At 35.8% G+C, this 27457-nt stretch overlaps 4 protein-coding genes and 1 pseudogene across 4 annotated transcripts; all 5 read left to right on the forward strand.

Annotated features, from left to right (window-relative positions):
• Positions 1–1334: 1334 nt before the first annotated feature.
• Positions 1335–2959, forward strand: LOC125816571 (extensin-2-like; annotated as a pseudogene).
• A 2984-nt stretch (positions 2960–5943) lies between these two features.
• Positions 5944–7149, forward strand: LOC125815894 (extensin-2-like). Its single transcript, XM_049495464.1, has one exon. It carries the CDS (start codon positions 5944–5946, stop codon positions 7054–7056), a length of 1113 nt encoding a protein of 370 aa, XP_049351421.1. The 3' UTR covers positions 7057–7149.
• Positions 7150–11767: 4618 nt separating this feature from the next.
• Positions 11768–12899, forward strand: LOC125815896 (extensin-3-like). Its single transcript, XM_049495466.1, has one exon. The coding sequence runs from the start codon at positions 11892–11894 to the stop codon at positions 12897–12899; it is 1008 nt and encodes a 335-aa protein (XP_049351423.1). The 5' UTR covers positions 11768–11891.
• A 1077-nt stretch (positions 12900–13976) lies between these two features.
• Positions 13977–17821, forward strand: LOC125815890 (pentatricopeptide repeat-containing protein At3g60050-like). Its single transcript, XM_049495458.1, has 4 exons — positions 13977–14134; positions 15635–17171; positions 17415–17516; positions 17755–17821. The coding sequence occupies exon 2, from the start codon at positions 15692–15694 to the stop codon at positions 17165–17167; it is 1476 nt and encodes a 491-aa protein (XP_049351415.1). The 5' UTR covers positions 13977–14134; positions 15635–15691; the 3' UTR covers positions 17168–17171; positions 17415–17516; positions 17755–17821.
• Positions 17822–20219: 2398 nt separating this feature from the next.
• Positions 20220–26680, forward strand: LOC125815902 (uncharacterized). Its single transcript, XM_049495475.1, has 9 exons — positions 20220–20560; positions 20970–21034; positions 21634–21682; positions 23061–23155; positions 23772–23857; positions 23943–24002; positions 24147–24228; positions 25614–25727; positions 26199–26680. Exons 1-9 carry the CDS (start codon positions 20374–20376, stop codon positions 26361–26363), a joined length of 903 nt encoding a protein of 300 aa, XP_049351432.1. The 5' UTR covers positions 20220–20373; the 3' UTR covers positions 26364–26680.
• Positions 26681–27457: the final 777 nt, after the last annotated feature.

The following is a 27457-nucleotide window of genomic DNA, read 5'->3' on the forward strand; positions in this document are numbered from 1 at the left end:
GTTGTCTTGTTTCCTTATGTTGTTGCTATAGTTCTCTTCCTCATTGTTTCTGGTATGACTTCTTCATTACTGTATTTGCTTTACATACTTGATTTGTGTTATGTTTTACTTGAGCCGATGGACTACTGGAAACAACCTCTTTACTTTGTCTCAAGGTATGGTTAAGGGTGCGTACACACCACGCTCCCCAGACCCTGGGATTACATTGGGTATGTTGTTGTTGTAATACTGTTTAATTTGATCTTTTAGATAGAATTAAGGGTTCTCCACCAATAAAGATTCTTAAATTTTGTACTTATCCCTACTCTATCATGTAATCCCACTCCAAACTTAGAAGACTCATGTCAAACACCAGCCTAATGTAAGTGTACCAAGTTGTGTTATGTAAGTGCGAAATAGGTTTTTCACTTCACCTCAGTTAAGTGGCTTCACTGCACTCACCTATATGGAAATTAGGCTTGTGTTGTGTTCAATACTAAGTTCGTATGAAATCCAAGAGATTGTGTATCCTCTAAGGCAAATTTCCTCCATATCATTTTTGGTCTACCTTATTTCCCTTAACATATTCAGTTTTCATGTTGTGTACCCCTGTATTTGGTCATTTGGTGTCCACGTAGGAGTAGGACATGATCAAACCATCTACTTTTATTATCCCATGGCATTTAATCTATTTTTTTTGCCCTCTATCTGTGTGCAAATTCTACCTGATGTGATTACTTCTAATCTTGTCTTTGTTCATGAAAAAAGAAAAAAATATAATGCTAAGGTATAAGTACAGGCTACTAATGCTTTTTTTCGAATCAGCAATTCATATGCTAATTTTAAAATTGACCATAGGAATTTGCTTTTTCTCCGAGAAGGATGATCATGGGGAGCATCATTGAAGAAGTTGTGTAAAGAACACCGTCTACTTCATGCACCATAAGTCGTCTGATGAATGTGATTTTTCAGCTAGATGTTTGGCCTTGCACTATGCTCTACTTCTCTTGTCTGGTTTTTAGGTCTTGAGAGATGGAGAGGAGTTACTGCCTAATTCGCTAATTTTAAACACATCTGAGCAGAAAATGTGGAAGTTTCATTTTACAAGTCGAAGTGTAAAAGATCAAACTAGTTAGCTACCCAAATAAATACAATCAAAGTCACTTAAACCTTATCAGATAACAGTAAAATAAGTCAGTATTAATTTTGGTTGGAAGTTTTTTTCCTTCTTTTGTTTAATCTCTTGTACTCAAGGTGACATATTATCCAAATAGGTTTCTTGTTGTATTGATCTGAGAAGAGTTAATCTGAAACGAAATCAAACTGCCAATATGTATAGCATTTCTTAAATTTTAACACATTGGAAATTTATAACATAAACATTTTGTAACAATTTTCAAAATCTCTGTGTTTTCTGGTAGCTTTAACATGATCTTATATAGATAGGAGCCCACTGCTGATAGCCGTTGAATTTTTGTTCTTCTTCTGCTTTTATTTTGAGATAGGGGAAATGTCAAACCCTAGATTATCAAGTCAACCTACAGATTCTGGCATTGAGAAAACAACAAAGAAAATGCTCATTTATTGTTAACTACTTTCTGGTATATAGATCCTCTTTGTTTTTATTTTAATTATCATTTGTCAGCAGATAATGCCTCCCACTTAGTATTGATCAGGTCTTTATTACGACCTTGCTCTCAGCTTAGTGGGCAAGTGGGCAACTAAGATACTGTTGCATTAATGCTGAGAAGGGTCTCACTTTGCTCTATAAAAACCAGAGTTCCCTACTCAATTATGCAACACAAGTCCTTAGTTTATCCTTCACTTCTCTGGGTACAATTTGTTCCAAATCAAAATGGAAAACTTAGGGAAGTTGGGGAAATGGTCTTTTCTAACAGTTGCTTTGGCAATTTGCTTAGTTGCCAGCACTGTTGTTGCTGATTACTCTTACGAGTATACTTCACCCTCACCTTCTCACAACTCTAACAAGTACTACAAATCACCATCTCCTTCCAAGTACCATGTACCGACTCCTTATTACAAGAAACTGTATCCATCACATTATTACTACAAATCACCAGCACCTTTAAGGCACACTTATTACAAGTCACCATCACCAGCAAAATATTACAAATCACACTTTCCAACAAAATATTACAAGTCACATGTTCCTTCAAAGCATTACTACAAATCGCCTGCTCCTTCAAATCATTATTACAAGTCACCCACTCCTTCAGAGCATTACTACGAGTCCCCATCGCCCATAAAGTACTACAAATCCCCAGCTCCCGCAAAGTACTACAAGTCCCCGTCACCCACAAAGTATTATAAGTCCCCCTCGCCAGCAAAGTACTACAAGTCACCTACTCCGTCAACACATTATTACTACAAGTCACCATCCCCAACAAAATATTACAAATCACCCGCTACATTTAAATACTACAAGTCGCCTTCACCAACAAAATATTACAAGTCACCAGTTTATTACAAGTCTCCCCCACCACCACCAACTTATTACAAGAAATCACCTTAATACTACAAGTCACCTCCGCCTCTACCAAAATACTATGAGCAATCACCTAAGTACTACAAGTCACCTCCACCCCCACCAAAATACTATGAACAATCACCATCATCTTACAAATCTCCACCACCTCCACCAAAATACTACGAGCAATCTCCAACTTATTATAGCTCTCCACCTCCACCGTACTACCAAGAATCAACACCTTCTTATAAATCTCCTCCACCTCCTCCAAAATCCTATGAGCAATCACCTGCAACCTACACATCACCACCTCCACCAAAGACCTGTGAACAATCACCATCATACTATTCACCCCCACCCCCACCCCCACCATACTACAAGCAAACACCAACCTATGGCTCACCACCCCCACCTGAGAAATACGAGCAATCTGTCACCTATGCTTCACCTTCACCCCCGTCACCATCTTCCCCACCGCCAACCTACTACTAATATTCAAATCATTCTCTTCAATCATTTCCCACCTTCCCTATGACCTGTTAGCTTTCTTTCATCCTCTATTGGAATATTTCCATTTCCTTTGCCGAAGTTTTATGTTTTCAAAAATGATCGACTTTGCTTGTTGTATGTTTTTTTGTTTTAGTAATTTGTAATATTTATCATTTGAGATTTAAGTAAGATCCTTGAGATCTCCATTAGTTTGGCTTATTGTATCAAGATTCTTTTCTTGTGTAATTCATCAAGAATTCTACTTTACTCAGTACTATCTTCTCTTTGTTTAATATTTCTGAGAGGGCATCTCAGAGCATTGTCTCTAGAGGATTTTCTTCTCAATTATGGTTTATTACTTATTTACTACAAAAATTAACAAGACAAAAGAAAAAGAATGAGGAAAGGTGGAAGATATGTTCATTGACAGCCTATTTTCTTCTTTGACTTGTTGGCTATGGCTGTATTTTGGATTGTAATTGTACTTATCAGCTTTTGAGAAATAAATTATATTAAATAACCAATAAACATAAGAATAGAGTAATTAGGAAAATTTTAATTTAGGCGTATGCATATTTTTTTCCCATTATTTTTCTTAAAAAGAGAATTATCAGTGGAAATAAATCAATGATATAATGCTGTTGATCTTAACAGGGTTGAATTACAAAATAAATGAAGACTCCATCATGAATTATCCCTATGTAAGAACTCGTGTGGATGAGTTGATTGTAAATAACTGATAAGTTTTAAGTGCTGAAAACATTTTAAAGTGCTGAAACTAAGTTTATCCATAAATAGTTATGTGTTTGGATATTATTGTTGAAATAAAAAATGTTGATAAGTTGTTCTTTTGTTACAATGACTAGAATATCCTTAAAAATACTATAATTTAAAACTATTCTTATAAGAAACGACAGATACAAGATGAAGAGGAAGTTAGGAATTTTGTTTTGGGAAAGATACTTTGGAAATTAGAAAAAATAAGGATAAATAAGTAAAATACTAGGTCAAACCAAAAGTCCTTATAAGGTGAAAAATCACAAATGGGGATAGGCTTGGGCAATCCTCCTCCCTTTGAGCTAACTTTTGGGATGTGAGTTAGGCCTAAGACCTAATTTAACATGGTATCAGAGTAGGGTTCATCTTATCCAATGTTGGGGCCCAAAAAATCAAAAATTACCCAAAAATTGCCGACGCACCAAATGCTAAGCACTGGGCGTGAGGTGGGTCAAAAATTGCCCACACACCAGATGCTACGCACTGGGAGTTTGGTGGGGTGTTAAAGCAAAAAGTCCCACATTGGTAGTTAAAGAGATGAGTGGACTCCTTATAAGGCTTGGGGAATCCTCCTCCCTTTGAGCTAGCTTTTGGGTTGTAAGTTAGACCTAAGACCTAATTTAACGACAATTTATGGCTTTTGACTGATTTTAACTTATAAGTATTTTGGTGTTTACGAAGCGCTTTTTAAGTCTACACAACCAGCCCATTAGTGTTCACTTAGTACTCAATCCCATTATTCACGAGCATCTAATAGTTCGGAAATCATATATAAGAAATAGTAACATCACTTTACTTTTAACTGAATCAGTAGTACTTAAGTAAGAATCACTTAGTTACGTGCTTCACGAGGGGGAGGATGAAAAAAAGGAGCAATTTCTTTTCCGGCACAGTGAGAAATTGATGTGGCCTTTGGTCTTATTAGCACATCCAAACAAATGTTAGAGTATGTGGAGATTGCCATAATGCAATGAAGTTTAAATCAGCAGTGGAGGGAAGAGAGATAATCTTTAGAGATTCTAATCATTTTCACCATATCAGAGATGGGCTCTGCTCCTGTAATGACTATTGGTGAAAGTCTTACACTGTCAACTATGATCTTATTGGCACACCCTAACCAAAGTAGCTAACAGGACTAGAATACTAAAGATCATTCAGTTGTATGTGGCGATCAGCATAGTTCTATAAAGCAATGTATCTGTAATCATGTAGAGAAGTACATAATATAACCGTCTACTTCATGTACCATTAGTCGTCTGATGAATGTGATTTTTCAGCAAGATGTTTGGGATTGCACTATGCTCTACTCCTTTTTGTCTGGGATTTATCTGGTCAAGAGAGGGAGAGGATTTACTGCCTCATTTCATTAATTATAAACACATCTGAGTAAGAAATGTGAAAATTTTATACAGTCAGAAGTGAAAAAGATCAAGCTTGTTCATTAATCAAATAAGTTCTGCAATCAAAGTCACTCAAACTATCAGATAACAGTTAAATAAGTCGGTATCTATTTTGGCTGGAAGTTTTGTTCTTTCTTTTGTTAATTCTCTTGAGATCTCTTGTATTCAAGGTGGCATTATCCAACTAGGTTTCTTGTGGTATTAATCTGAAAAGAGTTGATCTGAGACCGAACCAAACTGACAATATGTATAGCATTTCTTAATTTTTTGTTAACAATTTTGAAAATTTCTGTGTTTTGTGGTAGCTTTGATGTAATGTAATATAGACTTTGTTTGTATAAGAGCCTATTGCTGATAGTCGTTGCATTATTGTTCAAAATTTTGCTTTTCTTTTGAGATAGAGGCAATGCCAAACTCTAGATCATAAGTCAACTTACAGATTCTGGCATTGAGAAAACAACAAAGGAAATGCCTCCATTTCTTTGTTCTGTGTATTGTGAAGAAACAGTCAATCATTAAATACTTTCTGGTATATATATATATATATATATATCCTCTTCGTTTTTATTTTTGATAGTTTATTTAAATTATCATTTGTCAGCAGATAATGTCTCCCACTTAGCATTGATAAAAGTCTGTATTTGGACCTTGCTCTCAGCTTAGTGGGCAATTAAGAAGCTATTATTACATTAATGTTGAGAAGGGTGTTATTTTTCTCTCTATAAAAACCAGAGATCCCTACTCAACTATGCAACACAAGTCTTAGTTCTGTCCCTTCCTTCTCTAAGTATATAGTGGTTCCAGTTCAAAATGAAAAGCTTAGGGAAGTTGGGACAATGGTCTTTTCTAGCAGTTGCTTTGGCAATTTGCTTAATAGCCAGCACTGTTGTTGCTGATTACTCTTATGAGTATATTTCACCCTCACCTTCTCACAACTCTAACAAGTACTACAAATCACCATCTCCATCCAATTATCATGTGCCCACTTCTTATTACAAGAAACCTTATCCATCACACTACTACAACAAATCACCAACACCTTTAAAGCACACTTATTACAAATCGCCATCACCAGCAAAATATTACAAGTCACATGTTCCTTCAAAGCATTACTACTACAAGTCACCCATTGTAACCAAGTATTACAAGTCACATGTTCCTTCAAAGCACTACTACAAGTCACCAGTTGCAACAAAGTATTACTACAAGTCCCCAACTCCTTCAAAGCACTACTATAAGTCACCAGTTGCAACAAAGTATTACAAGTCTCCTACTCCTTCAAATCATTATTACAAGTCACCCTCTCCTTCAAAGTATTACTACAAGTCCCCAACTCCATCAAAGAGTTACTACAAATCTCCATCGCCCGCAAAGTATTACAAGTCGCCAACTCCATCAACACATTATTACTACAAGTCGCCTTCACCAACAAAATATTACAAGTCACCAGTTTACTACAAGTCTCCACCACCACCAACTTATTACGAGAAATCACCTTCGTACTACAAGTCACCTCCACCTCCACCAAAATACTATGAGCAATCACCTTCTTACTACAACTCACCTCCTCCCCCACCAAAATACTATGAACAATCGCCATTATCTTACAAATCTCCACCACCTCCACCAAAATACTACGAGCAATCACCTACTTATTACAAATCTCCACCTCCACCATACTACTCAGAATCTACACCTTCCTATAAATCTCCTCCACCTCCTCCAAAATCCTATGAACAATCACCTTCGACCTACAATTCACCACCTCCTCCAAAGACCTATGAACAATCCCCATCATACTATTCACCACCACCACCACCATACTACGAGCAAACACCAACCTATGCCTCACCACCACCACCTGAGAAATACGAGCAATCCGTCACCTATGCTTCACCTCCACCCCCATCACCAACCTACTAACATTCAAATCATTATCATCAATCATTTCCCATCATCTCCATGACCTATTAACTCTCTTTCATCCTTCATCGGAAGATTTTCACTTCCTTTGCCAAACAAATTGTGTTTCCAAATATGCCCGGCTTTGCTTGTTGTATGTTCTTTTGTTTTAATAATATGTAATATTTATTCTTGGAGATTTAAGTAAGATCGTTGAGATCTCCATCAGTTTGTCTTATTGTATCAAGATTTTTTTATTTTTTTTTGTGTATTTCATCAAGAATTATACTTTGCTCAATACAATCTTCTCTTTGTCTAATATATCTGAGGGGCATCTCAGTTTATTGTCTCTAGATGATTTTCTTCTCAATTATGGTTTATAACTTATTTATTACAAAAGGTAAACAAGACAAAAGAAAAAAGAATGAGGAAAGGTGCAAGATATGTCCGTGCACAACAAATTGTCTTGTTTGACTTGGTGTCTATTACTGTATTTTGGATTGTTATTGTACTTATCAGCTTTTGAGAAATAAATCATATAAAATAAACATAACAATAAAGGAATTAGGAGAATTTTAATTTAGGGGTATGCATTTTTTTCCCATTATTTTTCTTAGAGAATTTTTTTTTTTTGAAACTGGTAAGGTTGTATTCTTCAGCATTAAGGGCATGCTGGCCACCACCAAAAAGTGTCAATTACAAACTTCCTATCAAATCTACAATCTGATCTGTATCTACTATACACAACTGTTTACACCAAAAAAGTAGAGATACTATACAATTCCATTTGACCTTGTGTATGGAATTGGATCTATTGTCAAAACATCTACTGTTCCTTTCCTTCCAGATTGACCACCATATACATGATGGTATTAGCCTCCACCATCTCTTCTGGCTCTTGGTACCCCCTCTCCTTACCCAGCTCTTCAACACGTCTGATGTACGTTCTGGCATTGTCCAATTCAGATTTGAGATGCTAAGGAACAAATTCCAGATTTGAGCAGTGTAATTACAGTGCAAGAAGAGGTGGCTGTTAGTTTCGCTTGTCAAATTGCATAAAAAACACCTAGGGACCAGCTGTCTACCCTTCTTCTGAAGTACTTCTTGTGTTAAACAAGCTCTCTTTATCACTAGCCAAGTGAAGCATTTCACTTTTGTAGGAATATCCCCCTTCCAAAAATAGTTCCAGAGGTGTGTTGGTCTCCCTGCCATCACCTGGAGACCTCTTCTGTAAGCACTGTTGACTGAGAAGAGGCCATCTTTGCTGTGCTTCCACAACATCCTGTCTGTGGCATTTGCATTGATGGTCACTCCGCCTAGCATCCCTAATATCTCAGCCACCCTTTCCACCTCCCAATCATTGAGAAGTCTTCTAAAAACTAGATCCCAGCCCTGTTCAGTCCAGCAATCGCCAACATTGGCATCAGGATTTCCACAAATTTGAAAGAGATCTGGAAAGAGATCTCTAAGAGGGGATTGGTCTATCCAAACATCCTTCCAAAATTTTGTTTTAGTGCCACTTCCCACCTTGATATATAAATTTGTCTCCATTTGTGACCACAAGTTTCTAATTGATCTCCATGCACCCACACCATAAGGTTCTGTTGTGGTCTCTGTACACCAAGGGTTTAACTCACCATATTTTGCTATGATCACCTCTTTCCAAAGGGAATTTCTCTCTTCAGTGTACCTCCACAACCACTTCTTCAATAGGCTCTCATTCTGTAGTTTCAAATTCTTAATTCCCAGGCCCCCTCTGTCTTTGCTAAGTAGAGCAGTTTCCCAGTTTACTAAGCTATAGCCTTTTCCATCCTTGTTGCCTTGCCATAAGAATTTTCTCCTTAGCTTATCCAGATTTTCCACTACTTTTCCTGGGATTGGGAATAGAGACATCACATAAGTGGGCAGAGAATCAAGAACAGAGTTTATTAAGATCAATCGTCCTCCAAGTGAAAGATATTGAGCCTTCCATCCAGAGAGCTTCTTTTCAGTTTTCTCCAAAATACCATCCCATATTTCCAAGGCTTTGTGATTGTTACCCAATGGCATGCCTAGATAGGTGGTAGGCAGCTTCCCAACACTACACCCTAGTATGCCTGCCATCTCTTTTATCTGAGGTACCTCATTCACAGGGAAGAGACTACTTTTTCCCCAGTTCACTTTCAATCCAGAGACTGCTTCAAAAAGTACCAATATCACTCTAATGTAGCTTATCTGTTCTTCTACAGGATCACAAAGGATGATGGTATCATCTGCGTAGAGCATATGACCAATTTCTCTTTCTTCCCCCCCTCTGCCTCCCACTTTGAAGCCTTTGATCCATCTATTTTGTGTAGCAATCCTCATCATAGCATTAAATCCCTCCATTGCTAGGATGAACAGGAAAGGGGAGAGAGGATCACCCTGTCTCAGTCCCCTTTCTGATTCAAAAAAACCCACAGGTTCTCCGTTCACAAGCACAGAGAACTTAACAGTTTTGATGCATGTCTCAATCCACTTCAGCCATTTGTCCCCAAAGCCCATCTGGCTAAGGATATTTAAGAGAAAAGACCAATTTACATGGTCAAAAGCCTTTTGGATATCCAGTTTGCACATTAAGCCTGGGCTTCCTTCCTTTATTCTGGAGTCAATGCACTCACTAACTATGAGTGCAGTATCCATGATTTGTCTCCCCTTCACAAAAGCCATCTGATGTTTGTTGATCAGTTTATCCAACACTTGCTTCAATCGTTCAGCCAACAGCCTAGCAATGAGTTTGTAGACACCCCCTACTAAGCTGATTGGTCTAAAATCCTTCAAATTGGAGGCTCCCGCTTTCTTTGGAATTAAAGCAATAAAAGTTGCATTAAAACTCTTTTCAAAAACTTGATTGGAGTGAAAAAACTGAATAGTTTTGATAATATCTTCCTTCAATAGGGTCCAAAAAGTTTGGAAAAACATCATTGGGAATCCGTCAGGGCCAGGTGCTTTCTCTTTTGCACACATGTTTAAGCTTCCCAAAATTTCCTCCTCCTCAAAGGGTCTTTGCAGCCACACCTGCTCTTCTGCAGAAATTCTTGAAACATCTAATATTCTTTGATCAGGTCTCCACCCTTCAGTCTCTTTGTAGAGGTTTTTATAGAATTCCTGCGCTGCTTCTTTAATCCTGATTATTTTTCTTAGAGAATTATCAGTGGGAAATAAATCAAATGATATAATGTGATCTTTAAAGGTTGAATTACAGATAAAGACTCCATGAATTAGCCCTATGTAAGAGCCCGTTTAGATTAATTGATTGTAAATAACTAATAAATTTTAAGTACTGGAACTGATTTTATAATTGAATAATTACGTGTTTGGATAGAATTGTTGGAATAAAAAATGTTCTTTTGTTAGAATGATTAGAATATCCTTAAATTTTTTAGAAAGTGTTATAATTTAGGAGTATTCTTGTAAAGAAGAGGAAGAACAATGGGATACAAAATGAAGAGAAAGTTAGGAGTTTTGTTTTGAGAAAGATACTTTGAAAATTAGAAAAACAAATATTAAGGATAAAATAGTAAAATATTTTATCGAAGCAAAAGTGTAAGGTGCAAAATCATAAGTTGGTGATGGCCAACTATGGCTTTTGATTGATTTAACTTACAAATACTTGACTTATAAGTACTTTGGTGTTTACCAAACTCATAGTAAAGCCTACACAACCAGCCCATTAGTGTTCATTTAGTACTCAATCCCATTATTCAGAAGCATCTAATAGTTCGGAAGTCATATATACAGAATGAAACCATATGATGTGCACATCCATTTTTCTGCTGTATTTTGTATACCCAGCTTGTTTCGTGTAATTAGTAAAACCAATTTTCTTTTTGGAAATTTAAACAACTAGGGAATTGAAGGATGAGCACCATGAAGAAGTCCTGAAAAGAACACCGTCTGCTTAATGTACCATATGTCTTCTGATTAATGTGATTTTTCAGCGAGATGTTTGGCATGGCACTATGCTCTACTTCTCTTGTCTGGTCGAGAGAGGAGTTACTGCCTCAGTCGTTAATTTTAAACACATCTGAGCAAGAAATGTGAAAAATTTATAGAGTCAGAAGTGATGCATTCAAAGTCACTCAAACCTATCAGATAGCAGTTAAATAAGTCTTATCTATTTTGGTTGGAAGCTTTGTTCCTTCTTTTGTTTAATCTCTTGAGAGTTGAGATCACTTGTATGCAAGGTGACATATTATCCAACTAGGTTTCTTGTGGTATTAATCTGAAAAGAGTTGATCTGAAACTGAACCGAACTGCCAATATGTATAGCATTTCTTAATTTTTAACACATAGGAACTTTATGACAGTAACATTTTGTAACAATTTTCGAAATTTCTGTTTTTTCTGGTTGCTTTGACGTGATCTCATATAGACTTTGTTGGTATAGGAGCCCCATTGCTGATGGCCATTACAGTATTGTTCTTCTTCTGCTTTTATTTTGAGATGGGGACAATGCCAAACTCTAGATTATAAGTCAACTTACAGATTCTGGCATTGAGAAAACAACAAAGAAAATTCCCCCATTTCTTTGTTCTGTTTATTGTTAAGAAATAGTCTATCTTTAACTACTATCTTCCTCTTTGTTTTTATTTTTTAAATATTTTATTTGAATTATCATTTGTCAGCAGATAATGGCTACCACTTAGTACGGATTAAAGTCTTTATTTGGACCTTGCTCTCAGATTAGTGGGCAAGTGGGCAACTAAAGCTATTACATTAATGTTGAAAATAGTGTCATTTTGCTCTATAAAAACCAGAGCTCCCTATTCAGCTATGCAACACAAGTCTTTAGTTCTATCCTTCACTTCTCTAAGTATAATTTGTTACAAATCAAAATGGAAAGCTTAGGGAAGTTGGGGAAATGGTCTTTTCTAACAGTTGCTTTGGCAATTTGCTTAGTAGCCAGCACTGTTGTTGCTGATTACTCTTATGAGTATACTTCACCCTCACCTTCTCACAACTCTAACAAGTATTACAAATCACCATCTCCATCCAACTATCATGTGCCCGCTCCTTATTACAAGAAACCTTATCCATCACATTATTACTACAAGTCACCAGCACCTTCAAAGCACGCTTATTACAAATCACCATCACCAGCTAAATATTACAAGTCACATGTTCCTTCAAAGCATTACTACTACAAGTCACCCATTGTAACCAAGTATTACATTTCACATGTTCCTTCAAAGCACTACTACAAGTCACCGGTTGCAACAAAGTATTACTACAAGTCCCCAACTCCTTCAAAGCATTATTACAAATCACCCGCTCCTTTTAAGTATGACTACAAGTCCCCATCGCCCGCAAAGTACTACAAGTCCCCATCTCCAGCAAAGTACTACAAGTCACCTACTCCATCAACACACTATTACTACAAATCACCATCCCCAACAAAATATTACAAATCACCCACTCCATCTAAATACTATAATTCACCTTCACCAACAAAATATTACAAATCACCCACTCCATCTAACTACTACAAGTCACCTTCACCAACAAAATATTACAAGTCACCCCCACCTCCACCAAAATACTACGAGCAGCCACCAACTTATTACAATTCTCCACCTCCACCATACTATCAAGAATCTACACCTTCCTATAAATCTTCTCCACCTCCTCCAAAGACCTATGAACAATCACCTACATACTACTCACCTCCACCACCACCGTACTATAAAGAAACACCAACCTATGCCTCACCGCCACCACCTGAGAAGTACGAGGAAACTGTCACCTATGCTTCACCGCCACCACCTGAGAAGTACAAGGAACCTGCCACCTATGCTTCACCTCCACCCCCATCACCATCTCCCCCACCAGCAACCTATTACTAGTAGTCAAATCCATTCTTTTCAATCATTTTCCACCACCTTCGGGGTTTTCCATTTCCTTTTATGCTTCCTAAAATGAGCGGCTTTGATTGTTGTGTGTTCTTTTTTGTATTAATAATTCGTAATATTATCTTTTGGAGATTTAAGTAAGATCCTTGAGATCTCCATCAATTTGATTTATTGTATCAAGATTTTATTTTGGTGTAATTTATCATGAATTCTACTTTGTTTAATACTATATCATCTTTGTTTCATAGTGTTTGTTCTAATTGACTGAATTCTTTCATCGGTCTATATGTACACCTCCTGGACATATTTCTGTGTTTTTTTTTCTCAATTATGGTTTAAAATTTAAGCAGATGCATATTTTGTTTTTTTTCCAATTATTTTTCTGAAAGGATTTATCATGAGAAATAAGCCAAAAAACATAGGCGTTGATCTAAAAAGGTGGAATTATAAAATAAACAAATACACCATGAATTAATACTATGTAACATAATAATCTTCACTTTTCATAAAAAAAAAAATTGTAACTGTATTTCCATTTTCTTTTTCATTTCTCATAATAATAAGTATGTTGAAAAAATAAATATAAATTCTAATAATCTCAAACAAAGAACAAATTTACCACAAAGTTTACTACTATATAAATTATAATACAGGATAAAATGATACAAAATATTGCTTTTACTTTCTAAATTTGAAAATTCTTTCTTAATATCTTTTACCATTGAAATTGATACTAGAGATTTATAAAGTTAGGTAACTAAAATAAGTGAAATCATAATGAATATTTTTGTTTTTTTAATTTTAATACAAATGTTATTAGTATGGAGTGTTATTTTATTTACATTGAAATCATTCAATATATATATATATATATATATATATATATAATATAATAGTACTATTATCCATATGTGAAAAAATGATAGCCATATTACCCAACTAATAATAGAGAATTTTATTTGAAGAAAAATATTAAAAATATATCTAATTAATTTTACAAAACAATTTTCAGCATTTAAATAACACTTAGAGAGCATCACTCTAACCTTTGCTCCCTTTCGCTCTTCACTCTGCGCAGCCGTTGGAGCCCCCAAGCAAACTCAATTACCACTGCTACTTCAACTTCTCCCGCCGGCCGATGCTTCCGGCGCCGGTAGTCGCCGGTCGATGCTCCCTCGCTCGCTCCGTCAATGACTCCCTCCTTAATAGCCCTATATTTCTTTCAATCTGTAGGTTTCTTCCCTTGCTTTCCACAATTTTCTGAGCTATTTCAATGATTCCTTTGGTTTCGAGCTTATTACAAGATCTGTATTTTTTCCTGCATTTGCACATTAGTGTAGATATATGTATATCTAGACCGTACAGATTTGTTGTCGAGGTAGCTAAAGGGATAAAGGTTTCAGCTTTAAGTATTTTGGTTTTTTTGTTGGGGTGGGGTGCAGGGGTTTTCTTGCATTTTCTCTCTGTTTGAAGAGATGTGATTTGAAGATTCTAATATGATTTAGTTTCCATTGATAGATTCTAAGGTAGACTTGGAGCAATTTGGTAAGGATAGAATGTCTTGCTTGCCTAGGTTCTGTAGCACAACTTAATACACTTACACTAAGTCCGGTGTTTGATGGAGTTTGGAGAGGGATTATATGACAGTGGGGATAAGTATGAAATTTAAAGAATCCTTATTGGTGGAGAACCTTCGTTATTCCTCAAAGAGAAATTTTTAAGTATTGGAATGAAAAATACCTATAGTGAGCGAAATGGTTAATGAAAAATGACGGTGCGTATAGTTGACTCCAACTAGATGGGGGTTGAAGCAGAGTTGTTGTTGCTTTTGATGGAGAAAAGGTAATTTAACCTAAATCCAGGACCAGGGTATACCGCAGATTCTTACAGAGAACTTTAGTTGAAACTAAAGGAGATTGTTAAAGCCCTGAGCTAGGTGCGAAATACTTTATGCTTCCCCTCGGTTAAGTGGTTTCAGTGCAGGATCCTATATGGATATTATGCTTGTGTTATGTTCTTCACTAAGTTCTTAAGAATTACAAGAGATTATAGATCCTTTAAGGCATCTTTCCTTAATATGATTATTGGTCTACCTAATTCCCCTTAACACATTCAGTAGTCATGTTGTGGTCACCTGCATTTGGTGTTCATGTCAGAATAAGGCATGATCAAATGATCTACCTTTACTATGTAATGCCACATTTTTCTTTTCTTTTTTGTCCTCTATCTATATGCATATTCTACCTGATGTGATTACTGATAATCTTGTATGAGTACATGAGAAAGAAAAAAAGATAATCCTAAGGTATAGCCACTAATGCATATGAAATATCTTTTCTCTAATAAGCAATTCATATGCTTATCTTAAAAGAGACTCATAGGACTTTTGCATTTTCTCAGAGAAGGATCTTTTTACTTCTTTATGCTTTGCCTAATTGAATAATTAAAAGAATTTTTATTTAAGTAGTAGTGCAACATGAATTTGTAATTGTTCAATAAGCATTCAGATAAATGTAAAATGATGTTATTAATTCTTATATATGATTTCTGAAAAATTCAATGCTTGTGAATAATGAGATTGAAATGCTAAGTGAACACAAATGGGCTAGGTTGTGTAGTGGTAATTAAAGAATTTTATTTGAGTTATTAATATCTAGTGGAATCTATAATGATAATATGTTTGGTTATTTTAACTGATGTCATGCGTCTTTTTCCTTTCTTGTATGCAGAGAAAGTGATGGCTTGCTCACTATCGTTTCTTGTTATTGTATTTTCAAGAGACTAGCATGTATTCTGTAGCTCTCTTTGGTCAAAGAGTTATTCAAAGATTCTCATATTTTAGCAGCTTTTCACGGTTTTTATGTAATCAACAATCTAACACTGATGGCACTGGAAATGGTTTTGGAAAAATTGAGGATTACTTGAACGAGAGCTGGAAGAGTATCAACTCCGATAATAGTATGAAGGATAATGTTGACTTTATTGGAATCAATGGCTGCTATGAAGGCCATTTCCAACAAAATTTTGCAAGTAGGCACAACTTTATTGAGAAAGTGAGAAATGAGGCTAGTATGATTCTTGAAATTCTTCAACAAGATGGTCCAGGATTTGATGCAAAAGCAGCTTTAGATAATTCTCATATTACAGTTTCAAGCCTGCTTGTGAGAGAGGTTCTTCTAGGTATCTTGAAAACAATAAATTATGCAAATAAAAATAGGTGTGCAAAGCTGGGGTACAAGTTTTTTGTATGGTCTGGTCAACAAGAAAATTACCGACATACAGCAAATTCATACCATCTGATAATGAAGATTTTTGCAGAGTCTGACGAATTCAAGGCTATGTGGAGATTGGTAGATGAGATGATTGAGAAAGGATACCCTACAACTGCTAGGACATTTAATTTGTTGATATGTACTTGTGGAGAGGCAGGTTTGGCTAGAAAAGTAGTAGAGAGGTTTATTAAGTCAAAGACATTCAATTATAGACCATTCAGGCATTCATTTAATGCAATTTTGCATTCCCTTCTGGGTGTAAATCAGTACAGGTTAATTGAGTGGGTGTATCAACAAATGTTGGTTGAAGGTCATATTCCTGATATTTTAACTTATAACATTCTGCTATGCTCGAAATATAGGCTGGGAAAGCTGGATCAGTTTCATAGATTATTAGATGAAATGGGTCGGAATGGGTTTTCACCTGATTTTTACACATTTAACATCCTTCTTCATGTTCTTGGTAAAGGAGACAAACCGCTAGCAGCAGTCAACCTTCTAAACCACATGAAAGAAGTTGGTTATGAACCAAGCATTCTCCATTTTACCACTTTGATTGATGGGCTAAGTCGGGCCGGTAATTTGGATGCATGCAAATATTTCTTTGAAGAGATGATTAGGCAAGGCTGTGTGCCTGATGTTGTGTGTTACACTGTTATGATAACAGGATATGTTGTGGCTGGGGAACTTGATAAAGCTCAAGAACTATTTACTGACATGATCGTCAATGGACAGTTGCCAAATGTGTTTACTTACAATTCCATGATCCGTGGGCTCTGTATGGCTGAGAAATTTGATGAGGCGTGCATGATGGTGAAAGAAATGGAATTGAGGGGTTGTAATCCAAATTTTATGGTGTATAGTACTTTAGTCAGTTACTTGAAAAATGCTGGAAAGCTGTCTAAAGCTCATGAAGTAATAAGACATATGGTGGATAAAGGACAGTATATCCATCTCGTTCCAAAGTTCAAAAGATATAGAAGATGTTAAAGAGGTAACCTATGCAAAACTAAGCTGGATAGAATGAAAATATAGTTTTTCTACCAACTAATGTTATTTTAATACTTCTATGGAGCTCTATTATGTATTGGATGAACTGTTTGATACGCGAAGTAAAAATGACGATGAATTCTGAACATTCTAAACTGTCTTTTATGTATGTGCTATCAACATCATGCATTGGTTCTGTGTTTATGCCTCTGAATTTTGAAATTGAATTTGCTTACCATAAAACCAGGTAATGCTGCCGCTGTTGGTGCTTGCAATTTGACTGGTGTCATGAGTTCACAGGTCCACCTCTCTACAATCTGCTGCAAAAAAGCAGCAACCGAAGGAAAAGGTACCAGATTTGCTTTATTTCTTAATTTTTTTATCAGTAAACAAATAGGGAAAAGATATCAACTTAATGAAGTTATCACTTGATGGCATTCTGTAATCTGGCTTCTTTTTGCAAATTAAATGAAAAAAAAATGTTTTGCTCATTCAAACCTATGAGTATGCGCACACTCATTGAATTGCATTCAAAACAGACCATCATCTTAATACCTTTTAACCATTTCTCAAGTTGCTCATGTCAGGGTTCCTAGAATTTTCGTGGAATAAGAAGGGTAGAATGTAACGTGCAAGTATTATTCAATAAGGACCACTGGATAAGGTAAAACTTCACTCTATTAGGTATTGTATAGAAGTTTAGTACTTTGTAATATTAACACAAACTCACTAACTTCTTCCTATTCGTATTATCCTGCAGCTGATTTTGACATAAAGCAAAGAGAGCCAAGCCACTATCAATTAGACATAACTCACTTTTTGCCTTAAAGCCATGGATTCCAGCTTGCAAGCAGCCACTTCTTGAACATCAAGAGGATCTATACTCTTGCTTATTCCAAACGCTAGGTACACTCTCCTTGCCTGAACATGTGATGATTATAATACTTAAAATACTATTCTCTTCGGCAGCCTACTTTGAACTGTCAAGAGAACGATAGGTATGATGTGACCGGCACTTCGGAAGTTTCACATTATTATTATTGTTCATGCCAAAAATCAATTCCTTTTTTTGGTGTCAAGAATTGCTTCATAATCTTGTAATGAGCATTCCGTGAGTTTTAGTAGTACAATAGTTTAAAAGTAAATTGTATTTTGCAGATGAAGTGTGAAGTGCTCTAGAAAAGAGAAAAGTTAAGCGCTTAACTACTGGAGATCAGTGTTGAAATTCCAGCTGAGACAGAAAACTGCTAGGCGACTTCTCCTCACCTGTCTTGAGCCTTGAAGGGCTGAGTTCTTCAGTACATATGCCGGTGGGAGATAGCCTGTGGAATATTCGAGCTATCAAGATGCACAAACTGGCCTGAACACCACCGGTATCAAGATAAAAGGGAAAATGAGAAGAATAAGGCACTTGAAACCACAAGAGGCTATAGAGAATTAGACTAGAAACAATGCTGGAGGTAAATTGTATAGCGGAAACGACAATCTAAGCGTAGGTCCTCATCAATGTGAGCTGTATAGCGGACTATTTCTTGGTCATCCCAAGCGAGAATGTGTCGAAGTGGACTGTTGTAGCCATATCTTTGTGTAGTGGTCGATTGGTTGAAGGATTATGAACTAAGAATGGAGCATGGTTAGGCAAAATGTAGAATCTTGTTGTACCTTGTCCTTTCTGACGAATTGACCTTGGAATTTTGTAGAGTAGGAAAATAAGCAGGTAGCACTATAGTTTACTACATATGTAAAGAGAAGCTAACATGAGCAGCCCCTGAAAAATGTACTTCTCATTTCATTTCATTGTTTGAACAAAACATGTAATCCAAATCTTTTTCCATTGTAGCAGATAGTGTGCAAGGATTTATGAGAAAAAATAATTGTCTAGAAATGGCAAATATTTAAGTGAACAAATAATTAACTACAAAGTTTCTATGGTTAAAGATGACTCTGGCTTTAGAATTATGTCTTATGTTGAGTTTAAAGCTGGGTGATTTACCAGATTTGCCCATAAAACAAGGGAACATCAAATGTTCAAAAATATTCATTTCAGTAACTTCTTGTTTTAAGTCTAACAACACTTAATACTCAAAATTCCAATGGATCCTTCTTTGAACATCCAATTTTGAGTGTCCACTTATAATGAAACTTCTAAAGCATGTGAACTATGAGATCTTAATATTTCTAGTCAATGGTTAACGATTTTTTCACCCCTCTAACCGTAATAATTTGTAACTATTGTATACAAGGTAAACACATTGATATAGTGAAACTTTTACAAGGATATATATATTCATATAAATTAAAGTAATTTCTTATCGAAAAAGATAAATTAGTCAAATGATAATTATTTTATACTAGTAAAATTACCCATGCATTTAATATCATGGAATTTATAATACTTAAAACCTATCAGTCATTAATTAAACTAAAACACTATATTAGCTTACATACAAGATTACATAGTAACAAATATTAATAATGTAAAGGAAAATGAAAATTATTACATCTTATCATTTATCCTTTAGAACATAAGCATAAATTAATGACTGTCAAAATACATATCAGGATCTGTAACATAAGCAATAGTGTCAGTGAGCCACTCAACAGGAGCAAAGTACACAAATATTTAATTGTGAAGAAGAAGAGGTTCAAATTTTTCGTTGTTTTTAAAAAGAGAGGAAATCCCTCTATTAATAGATAACAAAGGGTAGTGTGAACAAATGTTTATTGTGTCTTATCGGAAATGTTACAACTATTTGAAAATGTTGCAACCCTTCGGAAAGGTCACAACTTTTCATAAAAGTCACAGCATTTCATAAAAGTCGCAACTCTTCATTAAAGTAGCAATTTTTCATAAATTTCACAACTTTTCATGAAAGGGGAAGGTTAGTTTTGCAAATAAATAAATTAAAAGGGAATTTTCGTCTGTGGTGGCGCCACATAGGCAGGCCTAAGATTTATATATATATATATATGATTTTTAAAAAATCACAATTTAATAAAATATGGGGGTAAAATCGTCTTTTTCCTACCATGTGAGATTAGAGAGGAGCCAGTGGGCAGTGTGGGGGGAGTCAAACAAAAGCAGATCCAATAAACCGGCCTTGCCTTCCCTAGTAGATACCCTGCACAACACGGCGACAGCAGTAGCATAAGCAGCACTTTGAAGTAGGGGGGAGAATTGAATAGAGGGTAAGAAGAAGAAGAAGATGGTAACAAGAACAGAAGAAGAAGAGGTGAACAGATTGGAGAATCAAGTAGAGAATGGAGGAGGAGGTGTTTGGGAATATCTTTGTCTTGTCCATAAACTCAAGCTCCGTCGATCTGATATGGTGTTGAAGCATGGGCTTTCCATTCTCAATGATTCCAAAAAGAGATCGGCTCTTGGACCTGAAGGTATATCTAATTTGACCCATAAGACGGAAATCCTGTTTTTGATCTTTGTTTGTTTGGTCTGGTAGTTTACGATTGAAGAAAGTGGAAATTAACTACTATTAGGAACTGGGGAATTTGGGATTTTGTACTAATTTGGGTTTTCTAGGGTTCAAGTTAGTGGCAATTGGGTAATATTTTGGGACTGGAAAACTTGAGTTTTTGTACTGATTTGGGTAGTCTAGGATCCATCAAAGTGGCAAATTGAAGAATTGGTTCGTGTCGAAGTTGAGATTTTGGGTTTTGGGACCTGTGGTATCTCTCTCTTTTTGTTATTGTTTTTGATTGATTGGTCCATAGACTTCGTTCTAGCATCATGTGACTGGATGAAATCTCTGATAAACCTTTATTCTCTGCAACCTAAATATTGCAGAATGGACCCTATATGAGCAGGTCGCTGTTGCAGCTATGGATTGTCAATCTATTGATGTGGCAAAGGTAAAAACATATTTCCTGTGATCTCGAAGTAAAATTTTGTTCCCTCTTCGGGGTTAACTCTGCAGACTTGCGTGATTTTTCCATTTAGTTTATTTTCTAATTATCTGAGTTGCAATCGCCATGCTAATAGAAGTTTAATCAAATGATCCCAGATTACTTAGCTCAAATTCCTAGATAGCAAAAGTCAATCGTTCTTACAGTACAATAATGTAAAATGTATCATACCGTACCTGAGTTCATACCTATAATTTGATTGTATGTAATATTAAGAGAAACATTCCGGCACAATCTAATATTTAAAGGATGTCACAACAAATTGACTTGTTTTTCCAAATCTAGAAAGATACCGTTATTTCCTATAAAGCTGCAGAGTTAAACTTACAATTACTCAATTGGTGGACTTATATTGGCTATGTGGTTAAATATACCGAGTAATGAAGTAAATGTGACCATGTAGTCAACCATAATCACCAAAATGCATTAGCTATTTTTCAAGTCACGTTCACTGTTGTTCGTATATGCCAGAGATTCTCTTATGAATCTCGTCACTCTATGATTATGTCGAAAATTTGAAATTTATGTTATGGGAACTTCTGCAGGACTGCATAAAGGTTTTGCAAAGAAAGTTTCCAGGGAGCAAAAGGGTTGGTGAGTTCTTTTTGATCTATAAATGATATGCTTGTTGTCTTGATTTCTAGTAGCTTGCATTTTCTGCACCTGTGGCATTCTAAAATTGGATTGTCAAACTAAATGGTAAGCATTTTAGGTTCCAAAATTCTAATTGTCAGGCTGAATGAATTATAATGACCTTTATAAGAAAAACTAGAATTGATGTTATAAGAACCTGATGCTTTGATTTTTTGGCTTTCAGTTATAAAATTCTACTTTGAGTTACGGTTGTCTTGGAATTCTGGGGTATTGGTGACATATTGTGTTATAGGATTAAAGAAATTATTTATCTGGTTTAAAGCAACATATTTCTTTCGATGAAGCTTTCTAAAGCAGTATTTTGACCAAGGTGCAATGGTGGTATATAAACAGTGTAAAGAAGTTGAACTTCTTGAGTAGGAAAATCTAATAATATCTCTTCACAGAGATATCATCAGTAAAGAACATTGGTGGGGCAGTTCTTTTGTATGTGGCTAATAAGTACTTCAAAGACCGAGACTGAATTAATCGGCATATATGGATTTGGTTGCCCCCTGTTCATATTTTATGTTGTCTCAGATTAATGTTTGCTTTTTTAAAATGCTGAACATTATCATCATCAACACACACTATGCAATAGTTTTTTTCTTTTTGTATCAAGTGTATTTATATTAATAATTCAGAAGCTTCTGAATACAAGAGGTATAGCGAAAGTAGAGAATCCACGCAATATGTAACAAATAGATTCTGCACCTCTCTTTGCATCTGATATTGGAAAGGACTGGTTCAATACTCTCATTGTAGTCATGGTCCAGGTAGTACTATTGATGATCCATTTAGAAAAGAGAGCACTTTGCTTTTAGTTTTATTAAAGCGTTTTGCAACAACATTGCCTTTATTTAATAATGTATCTGTGTATCTCATTACATAGATCATATGTTCATGCTTAGATACCTTATGCTTAAATGAGAAGTTATTGAAATGTCGTGTGGCCCTAGAAATATTTCTCAATAATTCATCCTTTGCCACAGTGCTCATCAGTCCTTTTCTCAATCATTAAATTATTGTTACTGGGAATAACAAAATTTTCATTTAGCAATATAGAATAGACATTTTTTTCCTTAATGTTTATTTTTCAACCTTTATGTTGTTCTAGATTCCCTTGAGCCGAGGGTCTATCGGAAACCACCTCTCTACCTTCACAAGGTAGGGGGATGGTTGCGTACTCACCACCATGTCCAGAACCCATGTCCAGAACCCCACTTGTGGGATTCACACTGGATATGTTGTTGTTGTATGTAGTTTTGATTCCCGTGCCCTCCGTGTATGCTTGACCTTTTAATAATGGCTAAGAGTTATTATTTTGATTTATTCTCAGGTAGGCTAGAAGCTATGTTGCTTGAGGCAAGGGGATTATGGTCAGAGGCAGAAAATGCTTACTCAAGCCTTTTGGAGGAAAATCCATTTGATCAGGTCTGAGATAGACAAGTACATTTCACCATATATTGTTAATTTCGCTCAATTAGTTTACTTGTAAAATCGATAATTCTTATGTGGAAATGTGCCCCAAAATAACTTATAAAAAGTTAAAAAACTAGCCACTAAATCTGAATTAGAAACTCAGAAGTGTATCTTCGCATCAGAATCATAATTTTTAAATGTTTTCTTTAACTTTCGTTGACAATATCTATGCTACTCACAGTCTTTTAAATTCTTTATCCATATAATTTTTAGTTATGTTCACAGTAGTTTATTCTTGTAGTACACATGCGCGCACACAGAATATGTATATATGTACACACACGACATGTGTCCATATTATGTGTGTGTCTGTATATTCTCTTTATCTGCACCTTTTTTCACTAAATCGTGTGTTTTAATTGAGTCTTGTTTTTAAAGCCCTTTGCTTTATACATTTGTTGCTTTGACAAAGTTGGTGCAAGCATAAATCTATATGCTCATATTATTGACCAAACATCTGTGCTCATGGTACAGAGGCTCGGTGATTACTCTCATGTAATTTAAGAAAAAGAAGAAGATTCCAAAGCTCAAGCAATATATTTTTCTGTATATTATTGATATCCTTTAGGTTGTACATAAGAGGAGGGTAGCCATGGCAAAGGCTCAAGGCAATACATCAGCAGCAATTGACTGGCTTAACAAGTATCTTGACTTGTAAGAAGAATCTAAATGCATCACATATTAATACTTATATGTTGCGACTTTAACGTGTTCTTGACTTCTTTCATTGTTTTGGTAGATTCATGGCTGATCATGAAGCTTGGAGAGAGCTTGCTGAAATATATGTTTCCTTGCAAATGTAAGATTTTTTATTCTCATGTTCAGAGTGGAAGACTAATGGCTTGGAGGCAACTCTATTCCATTGATACCTTCTTTTAGCTGCTGTTTCATCCATGCATTGCCCTGTCCAGTGAAAATTGTTTGTCTGTTATATCACATATAGGTACAAGCAAGCAGCTTTCTGCTATGAGGAGCTCATCTTGTCTCAACCTACAGTTCCTTTATATCACCTAGCCTACGCTGATGTAAGATTATCCTCAAGTCATATTTTATCGCTGCTTTTTGAAAATAATTATTAGCTGAGATACATTGAGAATAGCTTGCAATCTTGTGAGCCTGCATCTTTTTTACTTTTTTTCTTTTTGAGAGGTATTATTATTAATAATGTGATCTTGTTCTTGCTCTTAAGATGCTACTCTGGGTGTTTTTATGAAGCTTCACTCATCCACCTATATCATTGGATAAAAAGGAAGTTGGTTGATTTATACTTGGTTTTCTAGCAGCTATTTTTACCAACTGCAAATGTTATTATCAATGAGAAGCTCATGAGTTTAGGTTACCATTCGGCCAGTTTTTCTGTGTCTCTCTTTCAGTAGTGAAGTTGTCAGCGCAGATTAGTATGCTTACTCTGGAAGTTAACTTGAAATGAACATCGAAGTGATAGCTGGATGTCAATCAATGTGCAGAAATAGGGAGAATATGAGAGGAGGAACTTTCTAGAATTCAATCTGATTCTCTAAATATTTTCTTGTTATGCTGACTCTGGGCTCGGAGTGGATTTGTTTTTCATTTTATCTGGGCTTGGGCCTAGTTTATTGAACAAAATGTATCTTTCTTCTAGTTTGAGAAATGCCTAAGACCTCTGCCTCTTTGATGGCAGACGTTGAGGGTGTCAATTTTTTGAAGCTAACTCGACAAGTCTTTAGATATGATGGTTAAAGAAAATGTGGATTTCAAACCACAAATCCTTCAGAGAAATCTAAAGGATCCTTTTGGTATATGGGGTTTCCCTCAATTGTTAATAAAACTATTTACCTTATCAAAAAAAATCTAAAGGAGAAATGAAATCAATCTCCCCCTCAACACAAAAAAAAGAAAGAAAGAGGAAATAGGAAATGATGGTAAGAGTAGGAAATTAGGGTGGGGAGGATTGGTAACAGGAAAGATGGGGACCAGGTAGAGGAGGCAGAATAGAGTGGTGTCAGGGTGAGATGTAGAATGAATGGGTGCTGGATAAAGTGGAAGAGGGGTATGATGGGGCTCTAGGGAAAGATTGGTGAGGTGGGATAAGGGAGTGACTAGCTGGGCAGGGGGTGTCTGTTTGTATGGCGAACAGGAGAGAGTGAAGGTTGTGGCGAGCTGGGATAGAAGAGGGAAGCTTGGCACGTGAAGGGAGCTTGGATTGTGACAGCTATAGTGTGAAGTGAAGTGACCCAACTGATGAATGGGTCAGGCAATTGTTAGATTTTGAGAACAACCATTGCTTTTGCAAACGGACTGTTTGTTTAAGAATAAGGTTGTTTTGGATTGCATGTTATTTTTCTGAAGAACTTGCTTCCACCATGGCATGCATTTTTCTGATAATAGCCATAAAATAATCACTCATTACATTTCATCCCGTCTTTAACAGGTGCTCTATACACTTGGTGGACTAGAAAATCTTCAGACGGCAAAGAAATATTATGCATCTACCATAGACTTGACTGGTGGCAAGAGTACCAGAGCACTTTTTGGCATATGTTTGGTCAGTGAATCTGTCTCATCTCCATTTCTTAATTTTGACAAAATAATGCTTGATGATTTCTTTTGCTTTGTTAACCCGTGATGAATTTACCAGTTCTTTTATATGTCAATGATCTAGTGGTGAAGAAAATTATTATAGTAAGTGCTCTAAGTTTTTTTAAAAACTTAAGAAACTGCTTATAAACAAAAACAGAAGAAATTGCTTAAAAATGAACACAGAAGAAACTGAAAGATGCAAGGCACTCATTGCACTCTGCATTGTATACAAGTTAGTAGACTGTTTTCCAACTTGGAGTCTAGAACTTGCAGTCCCGGCCTTGTATGTCCCTACTTATTTGCATTAATTAAATTCTACGCATGCTGGAGGTTTTAAAAATTCATGGACTGTGAATAAGCCGCACAACTAAATGAAGTAGGTTCTTGTTGTTTGCCGATGACCCTTGGAGATTCTGACTTAATGTGTTGTTTCCAGTGTACGTCTGCCATCGGGCAGCTGACTAAAGGACGAAACAAGGAGGATAAAGAGAGCCCGGAGCTTCAATCTCTGTCGGCAATGGCATTGGAAAAAGACTATAAGCAGAGAGCTCCCAGCAGGCTGTCGGTGCTTAGTTCAACATTGAGAAGCTTGAAAATCTGACCTAACCACATTAGCATATAGTTTTATTGGAAGCAGCACCATACTGTTCACAGCGTGCACTTCAAGATTCCAAGTCTGTCAATCTGCTTAATTACCCCTTTTTGCAGAATTTTTTTCCCCCAATAGTTATCATTCTTCTACTCTTTGCATTATTTTACTTGTTTGTGGAAGTGTTGTTTCACTTATTTAAGTAGGGGAAGCAAATGACAATGCAAGTTAGCAAGATTATTACTTTTAGACAATTTTGGAAAGTTTAATGCTGAATAGAATACTTGAACTTGATATGTTGGATCATGAAATAAATTTCTATTGGACAAGTTTGTGGATAGCAGGTTTAAGAGGTAAACAGTGTATTATTTTTTTGTGAAACTGATAGGCAAACAGTGTATTCAAAATATGCCATAAATATTAGCAGAAAGTTCTCAGTTCAACAACTAGGCAGATATCAATTCAGAATTGAAGTTATTTCCTTACAACTACAAGATGAATACAGAGGAAGGTACCAAGTCGTATTAGTTTGATATAACTAGCTACCTTCACACACTAATTAGACTAACTAGCTACATATGATAGTAGAATAAAAACATACTTGCACAAGCATTCTCCATGGTTTTGTATCAAGAATTGGACAAAACAGTAAACCCTCCTCCTTTATTCGGGTTACATTACAAACAAAACACAGACGGAGATAAAATATATTTTTTTTGATATGGATCAGCATGACTTGCCATCACTTTACGATCATAGACAAGTCACCTTTTCAACAGTCACATCACCTTGAATAGTTGAATTAACGATTGAAAAATATTTTGAATTTTTTTTAGAATCTTAGATATTCTATAGCAAGACGTTGGATTAGGCTAAGACCAACTCAAATGTGTGGGGAGAAGGGATCACAAGTATATTATTACTATCACGAATTAGGTATGACCTAACCCCAGATGAACTAAGTCCAGTTGAGAGTGAGTGTAGATATTTTGAAAAAGTCACTCAAAGGCCTTAGTCTTCTATTTTCAGTCAAGTAACCAAGATCCTAGTTTAACAGTAGAAATATAAGACTCAATTAATTGGAGGAACTCGTGAGACTCCAACCG

Source organism: Solanum verrucosum, unplaced genomic scaffold, assembly GCF_900185275.1.
Source record: "Solanum verrucosum unplaced genomic scaffold, falcon-dt-bn FXZP01000261.1, whole genome shotgun sequence".
In the NCBI taxonomy this organism is placed as follows: Eukaryota; Viridiplantae; Streptophyta; class Magnoliopsida; order Solanales; family Solanaceae; genus Solanum; species Solanum verrucosum.